The sequence below is a fragment of the Ictalurus furcatus genome, chromosome 16 (genome assembly GCF_023375685.1).
Source record: "Ictalurus furcatus strain D&B chromosome 16, Billie_1.0, whole genome shotgun sequence".
In the NCBI taxonomy this organism is placed as follows: domain Eukaryota; kingdom Metazoa; phylum Chordata; class Actinopteri; order Siluriformes; family Ictaluridae; genus Ictalurus; species Ictalurus furcatus.
The window spans coordinates 6,971,926-6,990,000 of NC_071270.1; the positions used below are offsets into that span (position 1 = coordinate 6,971,926).

General features: G+C 39.7%; 1 protein-coding gene across 3 annotated transcripts in view; it reads left to right on the forward strand.

The window, feature by feature from the left end:
• naa25 (N-alpha-acetyltransferase 25, NatB auxiliary subunit) overlaps positions 1–15,430 on the forward strand; it is a 32,735-nt gene extending 17,305 nt beyond the window's left edge. The window contains exons 3-24 of one of the 3 annotated variants that reach the window (XM_053644890.1): positions 1,327–1,465; positions 1,690–1,808; positions 2,383–2,457; positions 2,540–2,647; positions 2,737–2,815; positions 2,916–3,027; positions 5,245–5,334; positions 5,668–5,840; positions 5,951–6,063; positions 6,289–6,514; positions 7,076–7,165; positions 8,240–8,420; positions 8,507–8,606; positions 8,727–8,878; positions 9,373–9,498; positions 10,339–10,582; positions 11,697–11,826; positions 11,953–12,018; positions 12,122–12,219; positions 12,338–12,448; positions 12,552–12,698; positions 14,194–15,430. In XM_053644890.1, coding sequence (XP_053500865.1) covers positions 1,327–1,465; positions 1,690–1,808; positions 2,383–2,457; positions 2,540–2,647; positions 2,737–2,815; positions 2,916–3,027; positions 5,245–5,334; positions 5,668–5,840; positions 5,951–6,063; positions 6,289–6,514; positions 7,076–7,165; positions 8,240–8,420; positions 8,507–8,606; positions 8,727–8,878; positions 9,373–9,498; positions 10,339–10,582; positions 11,697–11,826; positions 11,953–12,018; positions 12,122–12,219; positions 12,338–12,448; positions 12,552–12,698; positions 14,194–14,316 — 2,802 coding nt within the window. In that variant the 3' untranslated portion in view covers positions 14,317–15,430. Of the gene's footprint in view, positions 1–1,326; positions 1,554–1,689; positions 1,809–2,382; positions 2,458–2,539; positions 2,648–2,736; positions 2,816–2,915; positions 3,028–5,244; positions 5,335–5,667; positions 5,841–5,950; positions 6,064–6,288; positions 6,515–7,075; positions 7,166–8,239; positions 8,421–8,506; positions 8,607–8,726; positions 8,879–9,372; positions 9,499–10,338; positions 10,583–11,696; positions 11,827–11,952; positions 12,019–12,121; positions 12,220–12,337; positions 12,449–12,551; positions 12,699–14,193 lie in introns of those variants that run through there. The other 2 variants (XM_053644891.1, XM_053644892.1) reach the window with 2 other exon arrangements.
• Positions 15,431–18,075: the final 2,645 nt, after the last annotated feature.

The window sequence follows — 18,075 nt, forward strand, 5'->3', positions numbered from 1 at the left end:
CTTCAAACTTCATAAAAGTTGTGTTCATTTGTGAAAATGATCTTGATGGACAAAACGTGTTAGTATTGTAAACTTTTGTTGATCACAGAGCTTATTTTTTGCAATAATCCAAAAGTCTATGTGAAAATCCTATTGGGCTTTTGTCAAGGGAACCAGTGTGATGGTAACTTCGGGGGTTCGGTACAAAATGACGTCAGACACTCTATTGGGTGATTTGTCTGCATCTCTCCTCCTATAAACACTGTTATTGCCTTTTCTGCATAGGCCTGAATTTTTCCATTTGATTGCATATTTTCATTTGGCTGATGGCAATTTTATTTTTACTTGTCCTATATTTTGCTTCTACGTGATGATGCACTTTAAGGATCAGTCTAATTTGATCAATTAACAATTCAATCAATAAATCAATTAATAAACGTGACAAACAATCGTGATCTCAATCAATAATCGTAATTATCATTTTGGCCATAATCGTGCAGAAACTCCGTCAAGGAGTTTCTTGATTTCCCAATGACGCTGAATTGAGTTAAAGGCAGAGCTAAAGTCAATGAAAAGAAGTCTGGCATAATTTCCAGGAATATCCAGGTGTTGATGAAGACAGTGCAAGAGACAAGCCACTGCATCCTCTGGCAATCCAAAGAAGGTTGAAACATTTGGAAGAGAGTGAAACATCTACTTCATCATTAAAATCAAACTGCTAATATATAATGCATAAATTTTTTTATATATTAACATTAACTGGATATGAAATATGCTACTCTACAAATATATTTTTCTGTGCTATATATATATATATATATGTGTGTGTGTGTGTGTGTGTGTGTGTGTATATATATATATATATATATATATATATATATATATATATATATATATATATATATATATATATATATATATATATACTACTTTTTTTTTTTGTCAACTCCTATTTATGTAAATATTTCAACGGTGTACTGGAGCTTTAATTCAGTGCGAGCAGCGTACGAGTAGCACGGGGAAAAAATTAGACTCGACCCCGAAACTCAGCTTCACCGCTGCTCACTTCCGGTGTAAAATTTTAGCAGTACAGAGATTACAAACTGCAGTTTCGTCATCATTCCACACAAGAGACATCATCTTTACACACAGCATGAAATCAGTGTGTTTTCCCGCCCTCTTTTGATTGACAGGATATAATCGGCCCAGATTATTGGATGTTTTTAAACTATCGGATGATAGTGGGGAAAAATAGCCTTTATCGGCCAATACCGATTTTCGGCCGGTGCATCTCTAAATATAACTGGAGTAACAATGAAAACACAGTGTATCTCTTTATTCATGTAGGTTCTAAAGGCTATCGGTCTGCAGCGCACAGGGAAGCAGGATGAAGCCTTCACTCTGGCTCAAGAGGTGGCCAACCTGGAGCCCACTGATGATAACTCGCTCCAGGCTCTCACTATTCTCTACAGGGAGATGCACCGGCGTGAGTGACCTACAGCAGAGTGCAGGATTAATGCAAGCTAGGGCTATGTGATATGGACAAAATCATGTTGCCTTCTGTTGTTACCACAGTATGCAGTTATGTTTAAAAAGCACATAACAGTTCATTTGGGTGCATTGATTTCTGCATGAGATCTTACCATTTTACACAAAAAGCGCTTTGTTGTTTTAGTGTCATTATAAAATGCCTACTTTCTCTGTCTATAGCGGAGTTAGTCACCAAGTTGTATGAAGCAGCAGTCCGTAAGGTTCCTACCAGCGAAGAGTATCACTCGCATCTCTTCATGGCGTATGCACGTGTTGGGGAGTACAAGAAAATGCAACAGGTGCTGCTATCTGTGTGGTTTGTTTTTTTTAAAACAGATATCTGTTTATGTAGAGCATCGATATGTGTTCTATATCCGGATAAGCATTTTAGGATACAAGAACAGTGCTAGAAAATGAAATTCAGTGCAGTCTGGACTGAAAAAGAAAATGGAAAGCCATTTTGTACCGTTGCGTAATTGCTTTTGTTCGTTAATGTATGCTTAGAGTTGAATTGAGGTGCGTGCAAATTTAACACCAGAGTAATACGTCAAGGCTGTCCGACTGCAGTCAGAGTTGTAGTCTAAAACCCACCTTAATACCAGCCCTGAAATCTAACTTCAAGAACTAACTCCTAACTCTTATTAACCCATAGGCTGCTCCTTCTGACATCATCAAACATGAAGCAGCTAAATGTTACAAATGTGTTGGAGACGTCTGTTCTTTTGACATTTCAGCAGCCGAAACGAGCAACAGTGTGTCCCTATGTAGATTATTCTCTCCATTTTCAATCCATGCATTTAGGTGTCTAGGTCTCGTCTCCGTTATGTTTCTCTCTCATCTGTCTTTGCTTCGTTGTCTCTCTTTTTTAAATAGGCTGGTATGGCTCTTTATAAGATCGTTCCCAAAAACCCGTATTACTTCTGGTCGGTGATGAGCCTAGTGATGCAGGTATGTGCACACTCACAGCACAGCTTTCTCATGATGTGTATGCAGTATGAAAATTCTCATATGTTCTAACGTTGTGTCTCAGGCCATTTCAGCCCAGGACGAGAAGCTCTCCCACACAATGTTCCTGCCTCTCGCTGAGCGTATGGTAGAGAAGATGGTCAAAGAGGAGAAGATTGAAGCCGAGGCAGAGGTACGAAACGTTCTTCCTGCTCCAGCTGGACTCGTGCTTTGTCTTGTTGACACTGAGGTGTAATGCGAGTTGGGTTTTGTCTCTTCCAGGTGCAGTTGTACTTCATGATCTTGGAGCGTCTGGGGAAATACGATGAGGCGCTAGAAGTGGTGCGAGGGCAGCTTGGAGGTGAGGACGGAGCTGTTAAATGTGGATTAACTGCTTTTATGATGTGAAAATCAGTTTAAAACTGAATTGATTGGGTTATGTGTTTGTGTCCTTCACCCAGAGAAGCTCACCAGTGAGCTGCAGAGCCGGGAAAACAAGTGCATGCTGCTGTACCGCCAGCTTCAGCGCTGGCCTGAGTGCAACGCCCTGTCACGCAAACTGCTCCTCAAAAAGTAAGCCATTTTCTCTTGAGGAGGTTTTCAGAAGGTTGCCAAGTGCTTTAGGGCAGGGGTTCCCAAACTTTTCCAGGGCAAGGCCCCCTAAATGGCATTAACGTTTGACAGAGGCCCCCCTTTTACAAGATGTCTTTAAAACACATTAAAAATACAGACTTCTGAATATATCCCAGTTTTTATTAATAATTAATTAATAATTTTATTAATAATAATCTTACATATTTACATTCCATTACATTAGGAATTGATTGTGTGTGTGTGTGTGTGTGTGTGTGGTTGTCTGAGAGTGAGAATTTATTTTTCACACCAAATTGTTGAGGCCCCCTGGCGCCCCCTGGTGGCCCCCAAGCAGGCTACGGCCCCCACTTTGAAAACCACTGCTTTAGGGGGGTTTGTATTTTATCAGCTACCGTTGTAATAACAAGCAGCCTCAATAAGGAGCTAGTGTCTTTGTGTATTGGTGTCCCTCTTATCTTTCTTGGCCTAAAGTATAGTTGAATAAAGTGAAGTATTCAGAAGGTTTACATTTAAACTAATAAAAGTAGCATTAGGTCTGTGGTGGTAACAATATCCAGAGGTAACAATATCACCCGGATGCATAAAATCAGAAAAAAAATCAATTTTAAAAAGCATGTCAGTTGTGTTTTGTACAGTAAATGAAGAAATATCTGCATGAATGACATCACAGCTGCATTTCCTCAGTTTGACAAAGTAGCTTCAGTGAGGGGGGCGGAGGAGTAGCTTTAATATAGTTAGCATAATTTATTTTTTTTTCCCGCTACATTAAAGCACAGATTGTAGCTTGACGAGTTTCACAGTAGCTTCCCCGGCACTGTGTATAACATGTCGGTGAAATCTATCCCAAAACATCGGCTACATTCCAAGTAGCTCTCTATTCTCTGCCTAAGTGCAGAGGTATAGTATGAATAGTGCCTTTAAGAGTCTGTATGGCATACGAATCGAAGCCTTTTGGGATTCAGGCTTCTGCTTCAGCTTTAGTGTAGATGTTCATCTAAAACAACCACGCTCGTGTTTAGGTTGCATAAATTTCATACTGTAGATTGCTCTTTTCCTTTAAACATTTATTTATCTATTTTTAGAAAATGTGTCTAGCAGTAGTGCGTCCATTCCTTATAATACCTTTTATGATAAATTGAGCTTGTAAGGATAGTTTTAATGCGGCTAATTTTATACTTTTGTAAAGACCGATCTACCTTAACCTTGTTACTTTTGACTTCTGTTTTCCCACCACATTTTTTTCCTGTAGTGCACTACTCAAGGGTGTGGAGCTCCAGGATATGATACTGTAGGAAGAGCACATGAGTAGAGGATCTGAAGTCATTTGGGTTCCAGCTTAACTACGTGTTGCCAGGGCTTCAATAATAAAATATTACTCCGTTGAGATTTGGATGCCTGACGATTCCGCACTTGCCCGATAATTGTGCTTTGTTGTACATTAGTAATTTTCTGTCCATTCAGAAGAAAAATAGTGGCATAGTCTATTGTTGAATAAACCTGAAAAATCACAGAAATGTTCAATATAAGGGTCTGTATCGCATCCAGTCAAACATATAACAGCATTGTAGTCTTATAATTTCTATCACAAACAACTTTATCAGATATTGCGTTCTTTGTCCATATGATGCAGCCGTAGTTTATTATGTCGACGTTATCAACAATCAGTCCTTCTCTCTACATTACATCACACACTGCGTTATTCCTCCACACACGTACACACACAGACGCGTTCAGTTTCTCACGAGCCGCCCCTTAAAGTGCGGTTTTTAAATCTTCAGAAAGGGCGTGGGCTAACAGAAACCATGGGTGGACTATATTCAGTTCCACTGCACCTGGATAAACTGGTTATTGAAAATGGGTGGATGAATGAATGAATGAATGAATTTTCATCCTTGTTGCAATATTAATTAGAACAGACATTTTCGTATGGCCTCTAAATGCTTAGCCAACTTGTTAACCGTACTTATTACTTATTTGAAGTTCTGTCTGGTAAGGTAAGACTTTACTGACAGACAAGAAATGGACATCCTCAGAACCAACCAGACTAAGTTTAAATTAATGTAAATAAAATAAAATAAAAAATTCCAATAAACAGATGTCTAAGTGGAACCATGCCAGAAGAGGGCGAGTTATGGACTAATGACCTTTCTTTCTTTCTTTCTTTCTTTCTTTCTTTCATTCTTTCCAACTATCCAGCCCTGATGACTGGCAGTTCTACTTGTCATACTTTGACTCTTTATTCCACCTCATTGACCAGAGCTGGATGCCTCCAGAGGAAGGAGACCAGTGAGTGATAAATATATTGTGACAATCGAGTATATATACTTAAGCCTGGTCCCATTACATTGCATCTGTTTACTTACTTTACATTTATTTACTTACCGTAGCGTGTGTGATAATGGGAAAATACATTTTTTCAGTCCATGAGTTGCCTGTACAACAGATAAGCAGGCATGTAAATATAATTAATATACCACGATCTAGAGGTTTATTTAAATACTTTAATATTTAGTGATTTAAGACCAGACAGACTCATTAGGACAGAATTTCGTAAAATTGATGTCTGAACACTCCAGTATCATCTCTAATATTCTTTATGGTTCTTTCCCGCTACTGTAGTTGTATGGAGGGTGAAGTGCACGCTTCAGTGGCCCAGGCCATCAATTTTGTGGTGGAACAGCTAGCAGCAGAGGATGGGAAGGAGTCCCGGCCACTCAGGGGCCCCTACCTTGCTCGTCTAGAGCTCATACAACGACTCCGCCAGAGGAGCTGCTCGCAGGAGCTGCAACTTGGTAATTCAGCATGTGGCTGTTTGATGTTTAATGTATTTGTAGTAATATTTGTAGAAATATGCTTCTCATTTTATTCAGATGTTTGGTTTTTTGGGGGTTTTTTTTTGCAGGTGAGCCTGTAGAGCTGATGTATCAGTACTTTGTAAAGTTTGGAGACAAGCCATGTTGCATCACGGATCTTAAGGTTTTTCTGGACCTTATCGTACGGGACCAACATGTCCAGGTAATCACAGTCTCTCCGAAAATCTCCCAGGACTGTCTCCTTATTCTAAAGGTGCAATTCGCTTCTCTGAGTTACCTTTGTTTACCCTACATTATGCTCTTCTGCTTTGCTATCAGAAGTGATACATGGATGTAAACTGATGTTTGTTTGCAGCTATGTAAGGTCCCGTAGAGCTGACTCAGAGCCCCAATGGGTCGTGTTCTAATCGGTCTATGTATGGCTCAGTTCATTAACAGGCTGACGGAGGCGGTGCCCCTCAGGGCTGAGGGTGAGGCTGGCATGGCCCTTCCGGGAGACACACGTGCACTGCAGAGGCACCTGTGTGTAACGCAGCTCAGCCGCTGCCTCGGCCTACAGCACGCGCTCAGTCCGGATGGCAAATTGGCCCTCATCCGTGAGCTCAAGCGTCACTACCACCATGGCTTACAGTTCGGTAAGCTCCTGCTTGAAAGTGAGTTGTTCATCTCAAGCATGGGTTAGGTACAAAGTTCACTCTTCATTATGTTTATATCCTGCCTTGGTCTTAATCTAATGAAAGAAACTACAGACGATCTGTGTTTCTTTAGCCCCTTAAACTCCCAGGATCCATCATTGTGTCAGACCTGCATTCCTCACCTTTGTGACTGTATGCCTTTCCTTTTAGTTTCACGAGTTTTACACAAAACAGTATGTTCACTAATGACTATAAAAGGAAAAACTGAATTTAAAAAAATCAAATAAATATAAAACTGAATAATACTATAATAATATAACCGCATCTAAAAGGGTTAAAAAAAAATTTGTGGTCATGTAATGTCTGTAGTGAGGCTTCATATTTTTAGTGCTGATCCTGTTAAGGGCAGTGGTTCTCAAAAAATGTCGTCAGGGCCAAAAAGCAGACAACCACCGGACTGTCCACATTTTCACTTTATTCACATGTTATGTAAGCCGGAATAGAGCAAAAATGTGGACTGTCTGGGGAAACTCTGATTTAATTGCTATGTGTAAGTGTTTTCTCTTTCTCCATTCAAAGGAAAGTCCTGTTTAAAAACGGAGCTGCAGTTCTCAGACATGTACTGCCTCATGGCTGCTCACGTCTACATAGATCTGTGGATAGAGACTGGTAAGCTTTTATTCTTCAACTCTCCTGTGATGAGTTTCCCATGAGTCATGTTTAAAAAATAAATTTAAATAAATCACACTGAGATGGCAGAATGAATCTCACCCAACTCTCTGTATGATCAAGTCAATCCTAACAATATAATGCATTTCAGAAGTTTACATTTGAAAGAAATCTTTTAAATTGATTAGACTCTTTCTAAAGAAATATCCTATTCTGACTCATCAGCAAAACGATCTTGTTTTTGCTATATTTTGTAATTTGCTAATTATTTTGTTATGGATTGTGTAGTACAGAGAACAGGGGTGTAAGACGTCTGTCCTGGTGGGCCAGTAGGATTATTGCACCTCCAGTTAACACACCTGATGGCCTATCATCTAATTACCATCATGGGCTGAATTCGGTGCATTAGGCCTACCCCACATTAACACGGGTGAATTTGATAGTCTTTTCTTAGCCCTTCTGCCTTTCACCCACACTAAAACACCGAAAACACATCTTTTTAAAATGTGCTTTCCAAAATGGGTGAGGAAATGAAAGCATTGTTTTCGCAGCGTAGTGTCACTAAGAGAAAAGGTCGACTTTTGAAAACGCCAAAGTATGATGTCGGAAAACTTGTGCTGCTGTTATCATGGTTAACTGGTTTGTATGGTATACAAGTGAAGAAAGCACCTCGGATGTTTATGCGGTTAAAACAAATGAAAATGGGGTGAGGATCCTGGGTCACCTTAGTGCACTTGCTGTTTTCAGTTTGCGTTTCAGTGTGGGTGGAAAACATTTTGGAAGTGGAGTAAAAAACAAAAAAATGGCATTTTCAGTTTTAACTGGGTTTGTGTGGATTAGGCATTAGTTGAGGGGAAAACCCAAATCTGTATCTCTACCTCAGGAGTAGAAAAATCCAGGTGGTCCAGTAAAGGTTGTATTTGCTGTGGTTAAGTTGAATTATGAAATTGAATTTTATTGATTTTATCCATCACTATATATTCTGACTTGTAATATTTATCAAGAAGTTGTGTCTTTGTATTTGTGTCTCTGCTGTCTTATGCGATTTCCTGTCTTACGGATTGTGTGTTCCAGGTGATGAGCACATGCTGTGGCAGTCTTTAGGGCTGCTGGAGGAAGGTCTGTCGCACAGCCCCTCTAATGCACAGTTCAAGCTGCTGCTCGTGCTCCTCTACTGCCGTCTGGGAGCGTTTGAGCCCGTAGTGGACCTTTACTCCAGTCTGGACGCCAAACACATTCAGCATGACACCATAGGGTGAGATACTAATTATACACGGATTAATAACATTTTAGTCAAATCATTTCAGCGTCTCATTTTGGTTTTATTCTCTCCGTTCACAGATACTTATTGACTCGCTATGCTGAGTCCTTGGGCCAATTTGCTGCTGCTTCTCAGTCGTGCAACTTCTCCCTCAGGTTTTTCCATTCAAACCAGAAAGATGTAAGTTGTTTCATTTGTTGATAAAAGTATGTCCCTACGTTCTTCCCCTGCTGCTGTCTTTTTCCTGGTTTTTAACTTAACGTTCTCTCTCTCTCTCTCTCTCTCTCTGTCCAATGGCAGACCTCAGAATACATTATTCAGGCATATAAGTATGGTGCATTTGAGAAGATCCCAGAGTTCATTGCGTTTAGGAATCGACTGAATAACTCGTTGCACTTTGCCCAAGTGCGAACAGAGAGGATGCTGCTGGACCTCTTCCAAGAAGCAGACATGTGAGTCTAGTTTGTCAGTAGGAACAGACCCTGTGGTGTTCCACAGGCTGATTCGGTTCTCTTTTTTAATTAATTATGATTATTATTATTTTTTAGTAAAAATCAGGCAAACAAATGGCCAATAGTTACTTTGATGGGTTTTGAGAGACCATGTGAAGTTGGTTAATAATTCCTGTAAAATACCCAATACTCTCAAATCTGTACCACCAGACACAACATCCTGGTTTTCCCACTGATGTAAGGACATATTAGCTAGAAGCAAGTAAGATTTTACTGTCTGGCATTAAAAACCACAATAGCACTTTTTTTCCCACTGCATAGTTTGTCATGTGTCTTAAAGAAATTGACCTGCTCCTTTAAAATGACATAATTAACGTAGGATAATTGAAAGAGCACCATCACTGCAAGAAATGTCTCCTTTTTCCATCTGTGTGTATACACATGGGTGTTTATATATACATTGATCTGTGCTGCTTTTTGTATTTCTTATTCAGATCATCTACTTTAGAGGAAAGCTTGAAGTCCATGTCTCTGTGTCCTGAAGAAGACGACATTCCATGGGACAACATAAGGGACAACCGGGATCTCACGGTCTTTGTCAGCTGGAACCCAAAAGACCGGTACAGTATAGCGAGCTGTTGATACTCAGCCACATGCGCTACACACACTTAATAATCATGTTTGCTGGTCACCTTCCTGTGAGACTACTTATTTATTTATTTATTTATTTATTTATTTATTTTTTCGAGACACTTGATTGAAATGTTTCTCGTGATCTTAAAAACCTTCTGATCTGAAGGTGTATGATTAAATGTTTGAAATTGGTGTTGTAGACAAAAATATAATCATGCCGACATATTCATTTCTTTCATTAGAAAAAAAATATTTTTCTAAACGGACAACTCTGAGAGAAATATTCTGAAAAGCATTCGATAAGAGTCCAGCGTAGGTGGGAACTCCTTTAATACTGTTTAAAAAGCATCTTGGGGAAATTCCTCAAGAAATCTATTGAGAAAATGCTAAGGATACATTTCTGGAAATTCTAGGTAAAAAGCGTGTCTACTTTGAAGATGCTAAAATATTTAGTTATTTTGATTTATTTTGGATCACAACATAATTCCCATAGTTCCATTTGTGTTACTCCAGAGTTTTGATGACTATTATTTTTCTCAAATGTGTAAAACAATAAAGGATGAGTGTGTCTAAACGTTTGACCGGTAGTGTATATATTATGATTGTGTTGGTAACAAATGACTGATTGACTCTGTTAGTATTCATACACTTGTGATTTGGTTAAACACAGGTTTACATTGCATTACGTGGTTTATCTGACGTAGTCAGGATGCTTCTAATGCGTGATTTGTCATTTGTGAACCCCGGCATCAGTATTGAGAGACCTATCTTTGATTGATTAATAAAGAAAGTAAGAAATAGTAACTGAGTGTGTGTTTCACCTGCAGAGATCTGACTGAGGAGGACAGGCAGCGCTCTGTAGAAGAGGAGCTGCTGTGGCTGAAGATCCGCTCTCTGACTCTGAGGCTTGTAGGCTGCCTCTCCTCTCCATGCCACCCTCCGTCACTGCACAACTCGGAGAAAACAGCCGAGAACGGCGTGTGTGCCAAACCCTCAACCCTGCAGCCTCTGCTTTCGCTGCTGGAGAACACACTCAGCCAGGCGGCTCAGTTCACCGAAAAACACTCACCGGTGAGCCTCCGAAGATACACACCACACACAAAAACACACACATACGGAAGAAGAAACTTGCCTGCAGAAGAATGAACAGTGTTGCTTTTTGTTCAGTTATAGGGTGTGTTTTTTTGGAAGTTCTTTCTTCTTTCTACCATTTTTTTTTCCTTCTTCGCCTGGCTGATTTAAGACGGTCCGGTTTAGTAGCAGTGAAGTCAATTCAATCAGAAGTACCCATCTGCTTACATCAGCTCCCTTTTACCCCAAGAACAGAAAATCAAGTGGCCTCTGTGCATGAGCAACACTGCACTCAATAGATATTTGATTTTTTTCTTATATTACTCATCGGTTTTAAGTCATATTTTGTATAGTAACAGTGAGTACTTCTACCTCAGGTTTCGAATGGTGGAAGGAACGAGGATTAAGAGGAACGAGTCGCTGCACTTACAACTGAGATTTACACCTAATACTGTAAAAATATGGACAAGCTGTCATTTTTTATATAATTAACAAAAGCCACAGCAACATTTTCTGACACTGTTTTTCTCGACGATTTAATAAAATGTTCCAGTGTTATAAATGGAAGAATTACGACAAAATATAATCTGATCTCGCTGCGCTTTATCTGCACAACTCACAACGTTATTAGGTCAAGCACCAGCGTATGACAATAAAATGTCTCGTTTAAAGTTTAAAGCTCGTTTTAATCAGTTTTATTCAAACAGACCTGACAGGATTTTTCAAACAGTTGTGACATGACCTGATTTTTGCTGCTTTCCAGGGAAGAGCATCTGGCACAAGAAATATGTACAAAATTCCCCAACACACCACACAACTTTGTGTAAAAACAAAAGCACAGTGGAAGCTCTTCGAGCCCTGGGGCAGTCAGAGTTTCTATCCTTGCTGGAAAGACGGTGCAGTCAGTGCTGACACGCGCACACGGTTCTGATCAGTCAGACAAGCGCTACATAGCTTTTTGTTACAGCTTTCAGTTATAATTAAATTGTTGTTAGGTATATATCTTATTTCTGAAAATAAGACTGGAATCATAAAGAAAATCTGAAAAGTTAATGATTGGATATTTCTAATAGTAATTGCTTTATGTTGTGAACGCGTGTTATTGCGTGTGCAGAGGCAGTACCCGTTGCTCGGTCCTCCCTCGACTCGGATGGCGCAGGCTCTGGCCAGCGGGAGTTGTCAGTGTCAGTTCGCGGTCCTGCAGCTGCCTCTTCACCTACAGGAGCTCGAAGCTGCCGGTTTGGGTACGATCACATGATGCTGACACTCTGATCAACATGGCAGTACATGTGCTTAAGCTTTGCTCAACACAAACACACAGGAGTGCTGTTAACTGTTGTCTCATATTTACACTTCTCCCTTTGTTTCAGATCAGTCAGCAGAGCTTCAGGTTCAAATATCAAACCTCTTCAAATCAACAGCAGCGCAGCTTCAAGGTGCTTTGCTGTTTTTTATGCATATGAATTACGTGCACGTCTGTGAATGTGTTGCATTTAGTGAAGGTGTATCAATTAAAAACCTGCATTGTTTCTGTACTAGACATGCTGAATAAATGCAAAGGCGATCTGTTGGAAGTCAGAGACAGCCGATGTAAGACACAGCCTTTTCTATTAGAAAGCCTAGTCTACTTTGTTGAGGTGAGGCCTTTGATTTACTAAGTGCTCACTCTACATTTTTCAAATGCTCTTATATTATCAGGTTTTAGTAACGTGATATTTAACTGTTTTTTTTTGTTGTTGTTGTTTTTTTGGCCAGACGATTTGCGTTGTCTTTTGGGTGTCTAGTTACTGTGCTAGCACGCTGCGGCCGCTCAAGTCTAGCTTACAGAAGAAAAAGAAAAAGAAGAAGGACACCAGTGCAGTGACCGTAAGAGAGCGTATTTTTATCGTTGAATCCGTTTTGAAAGAGGAAACACTCTACAGAAATAAGCTTGTATTCACTGCTGTATTTCTCTCTCTCTCCTTTTCAGCCGGCGGTGCTCTCTGGGTTCCAGGAATTCACTAGCAGCCTGCAGAACATCCTCAGCCAGGCTCTAGATCACATTAAAGATCAGGAGAGCAGGCTAACAGCTCTGAAGCTGGAGAGTCTCTCTCTGGAGGGCATCACACAGACCGAGGTCAGCAGCAGGAGCTATTTCCACTTCGTGTGTGTCCATGACAGGTTTACTTCTGTTAAGTAAAAGTAAACCTGTGCAAAAAAAAAAAAGGTTTAGTGGTTCATAAACCGAGATGAAATGATGTGCAATAAGCAGTCAAACTTTACTTCATCTTACAGTGAATTTGAATTCACTTGCTGTAATTATTGAGGAGGGAACGTATCCTAAATATCACGTCACACCCACTTTTTATTTGATACCGTGGTTTATGCTGGCAAGTTATTTATTTTGGAATTATGTTCATGTTTTGCGACCAAGGGTCAGACTTTTTTTTTAAAAAATTGTTTTTTAATTTACTTTATATATACAGATTTCTATATATGAAAGATGCTAAACCTAATATGAATACCATATGAAACCTAAACAGGGTGTATAGCATTGCTGCCTTACAGCTCCAGGGTCTTTGGTTCGATCCTGAGCTTGGGTTTACTGTTTATGTGGAGTTTTATATGTTATCCCCAGGTCCATGTGAGTTTCCACTGTATTATCTAGTTTCCTCCCACCTCCAATATATATATATATATATATATATATATATATATATATATATATATATATATATATATATATATATATATATATATATATATATATATATATATATATATATATATATGCTGATTGGTGAATCTAAAACTGCCCCTAGGTTGTGAATGTGTATCCATGCTATAAACTAGCGTCAAATCCAGGGTGTGTATGGCCTTGGGCTTTTTGCCATTGCATTACACAGCATGTCTGACGCTTGAAAGTGCGTCACAAAATATTTTTGTGAGATAAAGATGAATTAAACAAGAAGAAGCAGACCGTTGTTGGTATTCCTATATTGTCCTATATTTTGGCGCCATCCATCCTCCCCCTCAATGTTGACCAGTTAACCCAGTCCCTGCTGTTGAAAAGCATCCCCAACCACATAACATCATAACACTGCATTTCATTGTCTCTGTAACCATACACTGCACAGTGACAACAAAGTGGAAATCTCCTCTCATCTCTCATAATACTACCACCCCTGTGCTTCAACATGGTGTTGGTGATGAGCAGTGTTGGGTTTCTGCCAGACATCACAGTTTGTCCCAATGCTGAAAAGTTGAGTTTTTGTCACATAAGACCAGAGATTTGTTTTCTTTTTGACTCCGAATGGGATTTGATATGACGTGCCACTCTTCTATAATGCCCAGCGTTGTGGCAACTGGATAAACCAGAAATAATGGAGTGGTTTCACAGCAATGGGGTGAATACTTTATCTACCCCAATATTTTTTATTTGTAAATCATTTTGCAACGATACTGTTCACGAACTTCATTTGTTTTTCAATTCCAGGTTGAAACACGAACAGGTGGAAAAGTTAAAGGGGTGGGGTGAAACTTGTTAGTTAGAAGGTATTCGATTCAGGATAAAAAGGCTCGGTATTTGCACGTGCGTTTTTGTGACCGGGCGTATTTCCGTGTTTGCGCAGGAGGAGAGCGCCTTCACGAAGACCGTGATGGATAAAGTGCAGAGCAGCTACCAGCGCTCGCTGCAGGAGGTCGGGGAGCTGCTGAGGAAACGAAGCGACACCCTGAAATCCCTGAAGATCTGATCGTCAGCCTGTCTCACACCTCTGTTTCTCTTGTCCTGCAAGACGGTCCATTCACTCTTCCTTGTCTTTGCTCTTTTCTGACGCCACCTCCCCTCCACAGGCACGCACAAAACTCCCAACCGCTTCAGCACAACCATGTGTGGTGCTCTGAGCCACCGATCAAGTGGATCCCCTCAGAGTGCTAGAGAGAGCTACGTAGGCAAACCAATAAGCAATTTTAGGAGAGCTGCTCTATAAATAATTGTACATAGTGTGAAGACTCACTCGAACTCGGAATTAAAGTGAACTGCTTTGTCCTTTTTCCCGTCGCTGTCTGTTGTTGTCTCTTTGTTGGTATCTAGCAGTCGATGCCCCTCTACCCACCGTCCCTGTCAGCTCCTCCTCTTCCGGAGACCATGCCAGAGCTCAACTCCATAGTTTTCAGCAGACGAGTGGCTAAGCCGCTGATGGTGCTTCAGTTTGAGTCCTGCTTTTTTGAAGTAATGTATGGTGTGTGTGTGTGTGTGTGTGTGTGTGCGCGTGCGTGAGAAATCGCATTTGCTTCAAACTGGCCTTTGAGCAACACAGAGTGAATGTCGCTTCAATTATTCGTTCATTTGCAGTTTCAGTTTTATATTGCTACAAGTGGAGTCCCTGTAGGACACTGCTAGTGTGTGTCTGTGTGTGCGTCTGTGTGTGCGTCTGTGTGTGTGTATGTGTGTGCGTACACAAAACACTGCGAGATGTAGCTATCCTGCGTGACGGTTTGTTCTCCAACTGCAGGAACCGTTTACGTGAAGTAGCGCTTACTACGGGGCTTGTCTCAGTTAATTCACTAATCGGTGATCTTGCGTAGATGTAAATGCTCATATGGCCTTCAAAAAAATCTGGATCTTGTTTTTTTTTTTTTAAAAAAAAAAAACCCAAACCTTGCTCTTCACGCAGGCCATCTGTTGTGTTGCGTTACTAACGTCACTCATTAAAAAGGGGACAAACACTTTTTTAAGATGCATTATGTTTACTGTTTATACTGTTTTAGAAAAAAAAATGTAAATTGCACTGAGGTTCCCTGAAATTGTGAGCATTTTTTTTTTTTTTAAATTGATGCATACCAAAAAAAAAAAAAAAAAAGGAAGAGAAATCGTGTCACTATAAATGCGCAAGCAGCTGAAGTGGTTGTTCATGTGGTGTTCTGTAATAAGGGGAGTGAAACAACTGTTTACATATTGCGTTAGGATGAAATGACAGACTTCTTATTTATAGTTGGGGTAGTGTGTGCTGCAGCTTTGCTCTGCTTTCGAGTTGTGTTTGGGTAGAGGGGTCAAACCTTTTCCTTTGTTGTGTTTCTTTTAATTGAATGAAAGGTGAGGGAGGGATTGTGCTGTGCGGATGAATAGTTTTTTTGACCCTCAAAGTCATCCGAACTGACACACTAGCGGACGACATTTCTGGACTGAAGAGCTCGCTGAGAGATGCCGAGAAGTGGTTGACAATCCGTTGTCTCTTTTTTTTTTTTTTTTTTTCCTCCTTTGTTAGAAAATATTAAAAAAAAGAAAATAAAAACACTGGAATGTGAAAGGATTTTTTTTTTTTTAAATAAAACTAATGTACCAAAATGAAATGTGAACAGTTGACTTGCCATTTGAAACGAGCAATGCAAACATTTAGAATGTAATCCTTAAATACAATAAATACATCACTGTAACTGCAGTAGTATAATTTTAAACCTTTAAATTTAGTGTCAGGATTTCGTTTTCAAGATAGCTGTTCTGACACTTGAACCATGTTGAACGCTCACTCGACCTGCCCTCAGAAGAAAGGGGGCGAACTATGGTACTGAACTGTGGTACGTTTTTTTGTTTTCTAAACTGTACCGTGGAAATGTGATCAGTTCCATTTGCGTAGCTCTTTTTCTGTTAAGGGCTAAATTGAACTACTTTACATTACAGAAGGAACAGTTTCTCCATGAAGCAGCATACTGCTGAATTTGCCATTTAATTACACATATGAAATTCATATGCTATTTTTCAAAGCAAATTTATTCATATTGCTATCTCTTCTTGGTCTTGCCTGTGAAATTAATGAACAGGGCTCATCTAACAAACTCCACTCGAGCTGACAGTAATGAGATGCTTTTGCTGCGTTCATTATCAAGTGCGAAATAGGACGTTTCCTACTTCCCAGTATGAAGGATCTGTTGAACTCCTCAAGTCAGTTCTGTGACGTTACTTCAGCGTGGCGGTGCTCAAAGGTAAAAGTAAGAACGCGAACTAACAGCATGATTTAAGGTTTTTAGCAGTCTTTTGAGTTTCTGATAACATATATGATGTTTCATATAACCTCTAAATACTGGGTGATAGTTTGACTTTGAAATGTTCATTTACTTTCTGCAAGATTTATCTTTTTTTTTTTTTTTTTTTAACAAACTGCACTCTAATTTTCAGCGCTATTAGCAGTGAATCATCAAAAAACTAAATCCCTAACCAATCACTTAGTAAATTCCAGCCCCTTCGAGCACCTCTATTCCTGACTACAGATGACTGGGTTTTCATGAACCCTGTAATGTGGGAAGGCTGAGGTTCAGAATTTGTCCACTGACATGCAACTGGTGATTGAAGAAAACTGATTGGATTGCATAGCTAGGTCATATCCATGTCTGGGATAGTGAGCGGTATTTCAACCAGAAAACAAGTTAAAAAAACAACAACAAACAGCTAAGGTGTTGGGGGAAAATTAGAAGACATTTTATCCTGGTGTCTGTCTTTAGTTATCCAGCTAAGAGGGAAATTCTAAATTTAAATCAGGGGTGTCCAATCTTATTCACCAGCGGCCGGTGTGGGTGCAGATTATCATCCCAAACAAGCAGGAGCCACACCTGATTCCACCTGTTTAATCTGCAGATCTTGGCTTTCAATAGACTCAAGTGTGGACCAGGCCTTTTCTTGCACCAGGCCTTTTTGGATAAGATTGGACACCCCTGCATTACAAAAAAAAAATTGAAGCTATTAGAATCGCATGAAGATAGTTTTTCTGTAACGTAATTCTAGTTGGAATACTTTTAAGTGAATTACAGCGCTAGATTTCGAAAACATTTGAGTCATGTGCCAGTCTTTAAACAAATATTTAAACTTGGATAAGTGGTGTGGACATGCAGAGATGACTGGAATTTAAGAGACATGAGGCAGGAATTCATTTTTTTTTATTATTATTGTTGCAAATGTAAAGTGTAATCAACAGGTTCTGGCTCTGAAATATAAACATCACCAAATATGACTGGGGATTAATGATCAACTGTATTTTTAAAGTCAATTAACATGTAACTAATTCTGAACATAATAAGGACAGTCATAAAGAGGCAACACTGCTTACATGGTGTACCTGGACTGAAGTGTGTAGGTTTGCCTGAATATTAGATTTTGAATGAAATATTTGTAGACTTGAAACATGAGTGCACTACTGTGATCCTGCTTGTATCTGTGCTAGGGGATTGCTCCTTTCCTCCTTTCCAATGATGCGCACAATCAAAAACTGTTTAAAGTCTTTGTGTTAAAGGCTCCCTGTGGACTATGTGTTATAAACAAGGCACTTGTTTATAAAACATTATTAAGATCTGATAAATTCCATGCACCTGTATGCGCAGGTCCCCTCTGACGGAGGAGTTTAAGTCAGTCTGGCCAGTGCCATGAATCTTACACTGATTGTGAAAATACAAAGAAAAGAAAAAAGGTTTGTACAGAATATTAACTTATCAGTAACTTAACTAATAAGTAAAGAAACAAT